This window comes from Dermacentor silvarum, unplaced genomic scaffold (assembly GCF_013339745.2).
Source record: "Dermacentor silvarum isolate Dsil-2018 unplaced genomic scaffold, BIME_Dsil_1.4 Seq256, whole genome shotgun sequence".
Lineage (NCBI taxonomy): Eukaryota > Metazoa > Arthropoda > Arachnida > Ixodida > Ixodidae > Dermacentor > Dermacentor silvarum.
The window spans coordinates 48,166-60,001 of NW_023605936.1; the positions used below are offsets into that span (position 1 = coordinate 48,166).

Consider the following 11,836-nt stretch of genomic DNA (forward strand, 5'->3'; position numbering starts at 1 on the left):
TGGACTGCAGCCTCGACGACTTGAGTACCTCCACTCCAGTGAAGCGCGGTGCACCCTTCCATCTCAGCCTGTAGACAGCTGCCTCCTCTAGCTATGGTCGCGGCTTGAATAGGCTGCGATGCTCTCTCGCTATCGCGCGACAAACCTGCGTGAGTGAGCGCGTGCCCGGCGCCATACGTCTCCGTGGTGCACGGTCGCTTATGCTTACATAATGACTGCGCACGAGTAACGAACTAATCCCTGCAGCATTGCAGCCCGCTTGGCAGTCCTATGGTAGGAATAAAATCAGTCTTCTTCTTTGTTCACCATTCGCCAAGCCGACTTAATTTTAATCGCATTTCGAGATCAGGAACAGGAAGACGAGTCGTAATGACCGAAGCAATAATAAAGGAAAGGATGATACGTGAGCAAACGTGATCGCTTCTTCTCACGCTCTTTTGGCAACCCTCTCCGCGGAAGCACCGACCACGCTCACTCTCCTTTTCGTATAAGAGGACGGTGCCGCAAGCGTTACTCGAGCAGTGTACTCTTCATACACCGAACCCAGAACGCAGGAAACTACAACCATGACCGGAGTAAGTGTTCTTCCCACCTGTAACGACTCACTTATCCTTCCGTCACCGGCGTGAGGTATTGTATACCCGCCTCGCACTAGGTTAGATTTTGTTTGTTCAAAAATACGAGCTTGGAACTAAGAGGCATAGCTGAACTGGTATTGAAGGAGATGAACAAAGGGCAGAAATGAAAGGTATGAAGGTACGCACAAAGCTTATAGCCGTTATGTCACGCTGAAAAAAAAAGGAAAGAACATTGTACGTCGTGTGCAGTCTCTTGAGCAACCCCATCCCACAACAGCTCAAAATCTTCTAGGTGTTTGGAAGGATATGTTGAAAGCACCCTGCGATGCGTTAACGGACGTAAAACGTGCGGCGTGATCGTAATAGGCCGCATAAACTAAAGCGGTGGGAGCTTAACTTTTAGCTATTTGCGTTTTTACTCTTATTAGACTGTGTGACACCAACTACCCGAAACTGCCACCTTTCTAGGTGCTTAACACTCCGCTTAGTAATTGATGCGCGCAGCGCACGCATTTCTGCACTCGTAGAGCTAGTGACGCACCGTAGCGACGGTCTCGCATTGGGTGCTTTGTTTTCTTTCGCGGCGAAGCAGGTTGCGTGCTTGGCGAATCCTTGTGGCCGCATATCCGCCTCAGTGCACCCGCCGGGAGGCCTTGAAGGGGCGATACGATGGCATAGAGCGTTGGATCGTTCTTCGACGCTCCGGTTCTCGGCATAGTGAGATCGCTTGTAAAGCGAGGCCACGGCTGCAGCGATACGGTGCCGTACCAGCCAGTGTAAGGTTCCCGTAAAAATATACTAGAGAATGAGAGAGAAATCAAAAACAGTCTGCGATGCGTCGGCGTTACGCGGCCATAAAATAACGTGTTTATTTGCCGACCCTGTTCTAAAGTTAGCACGCGGATGACATTGAATAAACAATTGATTGCATTCCCAGCAGTATGCTGTGAGGAAGCGAAGTAATTGATGAAAAGGTGATGGCTCGCGGCCAGTAGTACGGGCCAAGAGGAGAACGGTGGTTAGCGGTTAGGTAATCTTTGGAAGTTTTTTCTAAGACCACGCTTTGATACTTAAGATTGAGAACTGGCCAACATGGCCCCCTGAAGCAGCGATGTCACTTGAGTGGGAGCGTGACCTCACTTACAAAACGTTTCGTCTATAAGCGGAAATAACTTCAAGATAAAAATTATCGTGCAGAAAAATGTGATTGCTGCTGAAACTTATAGGCGCCAGGAGTGATAACGGGGACAGAGGAACTTCTGAGAGTACCAAGCATACCTATATTGTTTCGCAGCTCCACATAGAAAAACTTGAACATTTAACATTTAGAAATGCTTTGTTTCCACTCGCCGATTTAATGCCAGAAATGTTCATTCCTTTTAAAGTTTAACCCTCAAAGATAGATCAGACAAACGGAAGAGTGCTAATCAGTAGATAAATAGTTACCAGAATTTATACATCATAAGCCTAGTAGTTATGAAGGGTCTGTTGTTTGCTAAAGTGAGCAATTTTCTTCTGTTGTTAATGCTGTTCTTTAGAAGAGAAAGCGATAAAAAGGCAATTGTACTCAAAGGCAGTGAATTTTGCTTAAATCAACATCTGTTCATCGTTTGGGCTTGTTATGTCGTGGTCCTGTGCCTGTTGCATTTGTTTTAGATACGATTATCTGAAGCGCATATGCTGTGTTGTAAGTACAATGCGGAAGAGGACGAAAACGTGGAAATCGGCACGTAATATCTTTTTAACGGAAGTGCTAATGCGTGCGACTGTTTTGCAGCATTGTGCGTTAAATCTAAATGAACTACTTGTACTCCCCCCCCCCCCCCCTTCTCAATCAGGGGTAGGACAAATTGACTCCGCCACTTCCAGAAGGAATAGTAATGGTGTGGGCAGTACTGGTGATTCAACGCTGGTAAGATAGGAACTACGGTAGTGCAGCCTCGCTCTGTTGCAGCTTCTGGAGCTAATGCAGTAGTGTACTTTTAACTTTGGTGCAGCTGGTAGGTAAACCTTTGTGACTGCCCTTCAATGAATCTTGATCCCAAAATTTATTCCGAAATCACATGGTCAAGGATGTCAGATTTTCAAGGATTGTAATTATCTCTACGTATGGGGCAGTGCTGATTCGAGGCTCCCCAGCGCAATGAGTGTGCTTTTTGGCATTTTATACTAGTACAATGCACTGGGAGCCTTCATCAAGCCCTGGCATATATGTAGACGCATCTACAAGCCATCAAAAGCCGACTTCCTCGAGCTTAAATGTCCGAAACAGGCTTTCAGTTACTATTTATTTACGAGCAGAGGGAATGGGGCATCTTCATCAAAGGTAGTGCAAATCACATGTGAAGTTATGAATGAAGAAAACACAGAGATGTTAGCCAAATATGCTGATAGGTAACATGAATAAAAGGTCAAGCAGATATAGTGAAAGACTTGTACATGTTATTGAACTTCAGCCAAACTCTAGAATGAAGAAAAGAACAAATGAGGGTATGATTGTTTCCAAACAATACAAGGATCGTGTGGCCAAAATAAACTTCAGGTTTTATATGTCATAGCTTGCACCAACAGCAATGTTATACACGCAATTATTGCAGGCACCACATTCTTTTCCGCGACTGGAATTACGAGTAGAATGAACGACGAATAACATTTTACACATTGATTAGGTTTAAGGTGCACAACTTGTCCTATGTAGACGCAAGAGGTACGCATTTAAGTCCAAAAACACATGACTGGCAAGGGTAAGGCAGTTCATGGTTTTGCACTCATTATCGCCGCGAACTGTACGTTACAAGAACAACGAACACCGCTTTTTGTGGCAGGTTAGCTTATAGCATAGCGATTAGTAGTGATTTATATTAAGAGCGCGCTAATCTAAAAGCCTTGCACGAAGAAACAAGACGGCCACACGAGTTTATCGGAGAAAGCGCGTACTTGTGTTCCCGTCAACATGTGTTTCCGTCTAGTTTCTTGTAGCGCTTTTAAGTAAGCACGTTTCTAAAAGAAATCAAAATGAACCAACTAGCCCCATTTATGGCAATCTTACCAAGAAGTTTTATTGTGCAATATATTGGCATGGTGCAAGCAACGCCAATGAGAGCTTCAACGACAGTCAGTACGCTTGTGTCTGAGGAGCTATACACTATAAGGGAACACACAATATGCAATTTACTCATGAAAATAATAAATACAGTCGTGCCCGCATTATTAAAAAGGCTATATTTCTTTTGTTACAATAGGATAAACATACTTCGTCAATACATATCATGCCATGTATTTAAAAGAAGCCCATATTTGACCGGTATAGCGTTCGTCTTACTCTTAGTTTTACGCTTGATATAACCTTCTGTTTTATGACGCTTAGAAAGGTGAGGAACTGTGGATCGCTTTGCTGTCCCTGCCAGGCAGTGAACAACTTTTTCATTGTCAATGCTCCAAAGATATTTTCTTCTTCACGCACTGTTACAAAACCTGCCTCACAACATGTTACTTGAGGTAATATTGCGCTCAATTCGCAGCTTCACGCCTGCCTGCTCTTGGCCCTGGTCTCCAGCGCTGCCGCCGGATATGTCCGTGGCTCCTTGCTAAGGAACGCCGCCCTCGGATACGGCTATGGAAACTATGCCAGTGGATTGGGTGGCTATGGTGGCTACGCCCTCGGTCACGGCTACGGCTACTCCGGGCTCACTGGCTCCGGTCTTGGTTACGGCGGCGTCAGCTACGGTGGCCACGCCCTCGGTCACGGCTACGGCTACTCCGGGCTCACTGGCGCCGGTCTTGGTTACGGCGGCGTCAGCTACGGTGGCCACGCCCTCGGTCACGGCTACGGCTACTCCGGGCTCACTGGCGCCGGTCTTGGTTACGGCGGTGTCAGCTACGGTGGCCTCGGCTATGGTTACGGTGGCCTTGGCTACGGCTACAGCACGCTCGGCCGCACCGTTGCCGCTGCGCCGGCCGTGACCCGTACCGTGTCTGCCTATCACGCTGCCCCCGCTGTGACCGCAGTCCACGCTGCGCCGTCGTACGCCACTTACGCCTCCGCCCCGGCTGTCACCCGCTACGCGTCCTATGGCGTGGCTCCAGCTGTCACCGCGGTCCACCACGCTCCAGCCGTTGCTTCCTATGGCGTCGGCCTCGCTCACGCTGCTCCAGCAGTTGCATCTTACGGCGTTGGTTTGACTCACGCTGCCCCCACTGTCACCGCTGTCCACCACGCCCCAGCCGTTGCCTCCTACGGCGTCGGCCTAACTCACGCTGCCCCAGCCGTTGCCTCCTACGGCGTCGGCCTAACTCACGCTGCCCCAGCCGTCGCCTCATACGGCGTTGGCCTCACTCACGCTGCCCCAGCCGTGGCCTCGTACGGCGTCGGCCTCACCCACGCTGCTCCAGCAGTTGCCTCCTACGGCGTCGGCCTGGCTCATGCCGCTCCTGCCGTCGCCTCTTACGGCGTCTCTCACGCTTCCCCCGTATACGGTTACGGAGTTGGATCCCTCGGCTATGGTGCTGGCAACTACGGCTACGGTTACGGTCTCGGCAGCTATGGCCTGAACTACGGCTACGGCCTGGGCACTCCCTACCACTACTCCAACCTTCTCCACAAGAAGAAGTGTAAGTACCGCAACCACACAACGGTAGTGGGCCTGCACTTCGTGCATACATAATCAAAATGCAAAGTGAACATCACATTTATGCAGTGAAGAGCACCGCTATGTACAGGAGGGTCCACTGTTAACGGGAACATACGAGTGTAGTGCACGTGCAGTTTTTTTTTTCTTCTGTCAATGTACAATGACACAGCTTTGCAGCATGACTTCTCGTTTGTGGCTCTCTCACCTTTTTACCCACCTGTGCAGTTCAATGACACAGCTCTAGCCGGCCCTTGCAGCTAGAGCACCAGGAAAGTGAGATCTACTCACTATAGACCTCTATTTAACAATGGACCGCACTGTAGGCTATTCTTACACACTAAGCTGCCAATCATGTATTTCATAACATAATATCAGATCTTGTTGCTTCAGAATACACGTCCGGAAAGCTTTTTCTCGCATCAGGAATATTATATAAAGACCTAAGCTACTTTATAAAAATGATTACGTATGAGTTGTGATGTCTTAAAACATTTTCGTTTCCTTGCGGTAGCTACTGTGGCTTAATGGGAGGCGTTTAATGGGAGGCGCGAGTGAATAATCTCAGCAGCGCACAAATCCTTCTATCTACCCTTGTTTCACGAAAAGAAAGAAAAACTGCTTTTTCCACATTTCGGAATTCTGTACTGTTACAAATATAGTTTCCGCACGTACAAGCAGGAACGTTTAATGAGCGTTGGCTTTCAACAAAAGTGAAACCAATTCATTTTCAATGTGTCGTTGCTAACGTTTTGTGACATGAAATTCAGACTATTGTAATCTTTATTTTTCAGAAAATATTCATCACGCAAGAATCAGCGTGAACATCTCCCCATTGCTTCTATGGAATCGGCATTTTACTGCGTTGGTTGTTTTGAAATTGTGAATAAAGACTTCAGAAAATCTATAATATTGTCGTTTCTCAACCATCTTCAGCTGTGATTTACTATGTATATTTATTTGATATGGCAAACAGTAGAGCTATATAGAAGTCGAGGACCACCGTATCTCCGAGATTGAGCACGTTTGCGATTGATAATATCACGGCTAACTTAGCGTAATTACTGATGTCGCACTTATGCGTAAAACGCGCCCCTATCTTTCAGCGACTTCCGAAGAATAAATTAGTATATAAGATGCACCTGTGTATTAGATGCACTGGTTTAGCTCGGTGGGCCATTATGAAATTGGATTACGCACACTCATCGCTAAATGATGTTTTACGTGCTGCGAATTTCATCAGAATAAAGTTTGAACCAACACTCTTCTCAGGAGCAGCAAAGCGACGCTTATTTTACTTGGCTCGAAGTCCTCGAAGGCCTCATCCTCCGACTCACTGCCAAAAGTTCAGCAACTTATCCCCGCAGTATCACTTGGTTACCATCGTCGGCCTATGAATAACTTGCACGCGAAATTGTAAGCACCTTGAAGCTGGCTGCTGGTATTTTCTCGGCGGCATAGCGTGCGCGGGACGAGCACATGAAAACGCTAGCAAACAACAATGAAATGGCCACCAGAAGCCGGAAACACCTGTGTCACTACTGCTGGCCAGCCGATACTTCTCGCACGCGCGTCTGATGATGGTGATGACTAACCGGTGCCTTTCTTTAACGATTAGAAGCCGGGCACCACAATCTGCTGATGCTTTTTTATTTATTGCATTAGTATCATGGGTGTGAAGTTGCAATCACGGAGGCACCCATATCATGGAAGCTTCGATAGTGGCCCTTATTGCGGCAGCTTCGTTAGCCACACTGCTCATATATACCGTGAGCCCTCGGAGCTGGGATCTGTCGCCATAGTCGCGCCATAGTTAAAACGAGATTTTATTTCGTTCAGAATGCTGCCGCGCATGTTTTCTTGCACTTGTGAAAAAAAGACGAAAATATTATTCGGGCCAGTTCACATGATTTTATGAATATATAAGACATACTGCTGTATAAGACGCACCAACGAGAATTTTTCAGAAACCACGTCTTATACACCGGAAAATACGGTTCTTGAAAGCTTTGCAAAATCTGTTATTTATCAACAGCACAGCATTACCATTGCGTGACCTCTTATTGCGCCTTAAAGTACCCCAGATGACATCAAATTCAATGTGAATGGTAGGTCTCTCTCGCACAAAGAAGTAGTAGCAATGTAAAGTTACTCTCCTGCCGGGTGATTCTAACATCAACGTAATAACGTCCATAGCCGAAGTGAATGGAAATGTTCGCAAGAGCCCACCCTGGAGCCTGTTTGGCATAGGCTTGTATCACAACGCCTATCAAATATTCGTTGATTACATCAACTCTATACACCATGATAGCACTTCTATGCTTTAGAAAGACATGCGCTTACCTCAGGCGCTTTACATGCCTCTTGTCCATTCGCATGCAGACGCATCAGCATTACTATTGAACGCTGACTTCGAAGTAGGTTTTGCGCTCGCGAGAAGTGGCCTCTAGCGCAAACCGTACTTCTATGCGAGACATTCGCTTGCGTATCGAAGTTTCTGCTGCCTGTTCATTGTTTAATTCACTGCTTGCCGACAGCTGTAGCCTTGGCGACAGGTCCCTAGTACAAGAACATGAACGTAATAAAATGTGAAAACAGAGCAGCATTTCCAGGGATACTGCGTGCTAAAGTAAACATACAAGGCACGAATTTGTTTCAGAAACTTGAAAAGAAATGCTTACTGAACTCAGTTGCGTCAAGCGTCCTGTGCGCCAACTTTACATTGACCCTCAATTGAAGATGTCCTTGTCAGATGAATCGACATTGTACACCAACTGCAGCTGAATCATGCGGCAAGCTACAAAAAGATAGGGTCAAGACACCTGCTGGTTTTCACTGACGCAACCCGAATCTGCAACGATGCTAGTAACAATCAATCAGCTAGCCCACACGCCACTCCTCCCAAGAGCTTTAAAGAGGCCCTGAACCCCTATTTATCGAACTGAAGAAAGGCATTTGAAGCGAAAACAGGCTATTTTAGAAATATTTTTCTGCAAAAAGTACTTCAGCAGAAGCGGATTTATCGGCAATCAAACACGGCCTCCACTGTGCTCCCGTTCCTTTTTCAATGCCTTGCACTGCAAACGGTGCGGCGGAGTGGAGCGTGGCCACAACGCTCCGCCTTCTCACCGTGGCGCGCAGTTCAAATTTCATTTTGCATGTTAACATAGACGCCCCGACTTCCGATTTTGGTGCCTATACGACGCACTAAACATAAGCCAAACGCCATTGTGCTCAGCCAGCCGCAGTGCGCTTAGCCAGTGAACTCTTGGCGGCACGCCGCGGCGGCCGCGATGTCTACGCTGCGTAGCCGAGCGCAGCTACCAATAGCAGCCGCGTATGGGAATCCACTTTATTACGAAATAAAGCATCCAGAAGAGAGTGAGGAGGTGACTTCTATTTGAGAAGAGAGCGTTTGAGATAAAGGTAACTTGGCGCTTCGCTTGCGAGCTCGACGCAACGCGTACGACACCAAGACTTGGCTGAGATGTTCACAGCAGCGTATTCTACCCGCCGACAGTACAACGAAGTGGTTCGGGGCACCTTTAAGGCCGAGCTAAACATACGCTTGCCGGCACAAGCGTGCTCGCGCCCACGCGCCTCACGCATGCGCAGATGATGCAGGACCGATAGTACGCGTCGAAGCGTGGCACGAGTACAGCTATCTTCTCCAGACAAATACCGGTACTCTGGCTGCCTCTCAAAAAATACAAAACGATGACTACCAAGGCGAAAATAGTGAGCCAAGTTCGCGGGCCCGGGCTCGCGTCTTATAGGTTCAAACCGCCATTACTCGCTAGGCACGGCAAACGTAAGGCGCGTGGGCACGAGCTTTCGCTCGCCGGCACGCGCACGCGTAGTTTTGTGTTTAGGTAATGCGCGAGTCACCTTTCACCCAAACAAAACATACTTAGGTGAACTAGCAGGCTTGAGTTATCATACTATCGGCGTCGCCGAATATATCTGTCGTCGAAAGTGCGAACGAATCGAGGCTGCACAGCTTCTATTAAGTTACTTTGATGGGTACTTGTATAAATCCACACGCTAGAAGCAAGCTCTAATCGCGGTCATACTTGTGCGCTGAGCAATGCTTTGAAACAATCAGGATGTTCAAACTTTTTTGCAAGTCTAGATATTTAGTAAATGCGTCACGGTACGAATGGCAACACTAGATAAATAAAGGCGGGAATCCAGCCTTGAATCTACATAAGCTTAATGGTCGCGGACATCAAGCACACGACAAGTACTACCACCGGACAAAGTAAAATTAAAATCCGTCTGCACACGTTTTCTGGTAAAAGACACCACACTCATTTTCTTCGCGTTAACTTCAAGTATGTTAGTAATACACAACTGAGGAATAAAGCAAATGTCTTCTTGCAGTTTATAGCACCCATTTACGCACTCTATTGTTCAAAACAATTTTAAACCACCAGCAAACGTCAAAGTCAGTGACTCAATTTCTGATGAGACCATATCATTACCAACACCAAAAACCAAAGTGGTCCAATATTGGAGCCTTGGGGCACTCCCAACAAAGATGTAATTGGGCTAGAAACGTTATCAAAAAAATTGACCAAATTTACTCCAAACAAAGGTAGCTTTCGAGCTACTTACATTTCAAATCGCACAAACCCTTTATGTGCAGTTTAAGGAGCAGTAGCTGATGGCATATTTTGTCATCTTCTAATGCTACAAAAGCAGACCGCTGTCAAAACTACTGATATCAGCTTTGAACGCAGGATGCACTAGCAGTCACGGAATTGATTTGAAAGTCATAATAGGGCTATCACTTCTCTGCTTCTTCATTTTAAGAAAGACACAGGGTAATTCTCACAGATTTGTGAATGTATTTTATAATGATAATAAAATTTGATTGAGATATTGATGAGCTATACATAGTTTAATAGGTCATCATCATGATCATCATCATAGATTTGCACGCACATGAAGGTTTCTTTCATTATTGATTCAAATAAATTAATTCTTAATTTTATAAAGTGACCAATTGTAGGGCATCAACAACCTTTCGACTGAAATACGCTGTAGGGTTTTCGTGATTGTCTCTGTTGCGAAACATAAAGTAGGAATAATTCTAATTGCGAATAACAAGAAATATTTCCGACATTTCTACCACGCTTACGTAAGACACGTAGCAGAAAGGTTGGCAAAATTCTGCACTAATTTATCATGACACAATGAGCGGTAATTTGTGCACATTAGTATAACTCTTTCACATTCCAAGATTGCGCTACAACGTTTCAAGGAAGAGGATACCAACACTTATTGCGAACAATTATATCAAATGTTCGTTTATTGTTGCTTCGGTGCTTGTAAGCGCTAATTTGTATTTACTTCAGCTATGAACATGGCCGCAATTTTAGATTGAAGGCCAAACGTACAATGCTGTTTTCACTGAAATTTAGCATTTCACAGCATTTCTCCTTCTAACGTCTTCTATTTCACGAAGCGCATAGTCAGTGCGAAGCTGCACGAGAGAAGCATTAAAATCAAATGTGATCGTAGTCGTACTATGTTAGACGACCTTCACACAACCGCAGCTTTTTCCAATGGAATAGTCGACAGCATATACCTGCCAGACATAAAATAAACCATGACAAGAACACGAATGTAGGTTAGGTTTTCCGACCCCGTGGTAATTCCTCAAAGTTTCGTTACCTGTTTTTTTTTTTTTTTTTGTCTGCAGAAACATTACATCGGAATTCGGCGGATGCCTTAAGCCTGCATCATGCGAATACGTTTTCGCATGCCCACAATAAATTTATATATAGGCCGTCTTCTCCACTTATACTCAAAACGGTCATTCATATTCTCAAAGTAGTTGCTACTGGCTTAGTTACTGGAAATGACATGCTGGAATGATGTAGTAGTGAACTTAATCAACCGCTCTAATGAAGGTATGGCGGTGTTGACAACCAATCAGCACCGATTAACCAAAACCAGCAATGAGTGACGCCGCAGCGAGCTTTGTCAAAAAAGCTATGCCCAAATAAAAGAAATGCATCTACTCGGCAGCGTTGATACGGCCACTGAGCGCCTCCAGCACGATATTTCACCATATTGGTTTCACGATCAAAATTTATGGCTACAACCAAACTCTAACATTGCCCTCTGTACAGCTCCTTACATCGAATAAAATTGGCGGGCTCAAGCTAGCTAATCTTAAGGAACCTAAATACGTGAAACTTGGTCACCGGGAGTCGCGCACGTACATACGCACGCTCCCTAGCTAATCGGCACGACAGGAGCCATCTAGTGGATAAGCGTGAAACCAATCGGTTTAGCAGGTGCGCGGCGCCAGATTTCCTTCGCTTAACGCACCATCTGGTGGGCGCTACGCAAACCTCATATTCCGTGTTTAATGACCTACTTTATTCCGAGGCGCTCAGCCCCACTGGCATGGCTTGTGAGTGGGGCGCTTGTTTTGCAACTTGACACCATTCGTTGAAATCTCGCATCGTGGATGGGCTTAAAGGCACTTTAAATTACTTCAGTTGTTTTCATTTTCCTTCCGCGGTTGACTTTGGTTCTGATGCGTACACCGACATCGACCGGAATTTTTTTGCTCACGGAGAAGGCCACCAGTGTTTTCGTTCTAAAGGGACAATT

At 46.1% G+C, this 11,836-nt stretch overlaps 1 protein-coding gene across 2 annotated transcripts; it reads left to right on the forward strand.

Annotated features, from left to right (window-relative positions):
* Window positions 1–446: 446 nt before the first annotated feature.
* LOC119434820 (cuticle protein 16.5-like) lies at window positions 447–6,123 on the forward strand. Of its 2 annotated transcripts, XM_049659606.1 has the most exons (4): window positions 447–575; window positions 4,100–4,274; window positions 4,431–5,189; window positions 6,001–6,123. In XM_049659606.1, coding segments are annotated over exons 1-4 (945 nt in total). In that variant the 5' UTR covers window positions 447–566; the 3' UTR covers window positions 6,003–6,123. The 2 variants fall into 2 exon arrangements, with proteins under 2 accessions (XP_049515563.1, XP_037557803.1); XM_037701875.2 differs by having other exon boundaries at window positions 4,100–5,189.
* The last annotated feature ends 5,713 nt before the right edge of the window (window positions 6,124–11,836 follow it).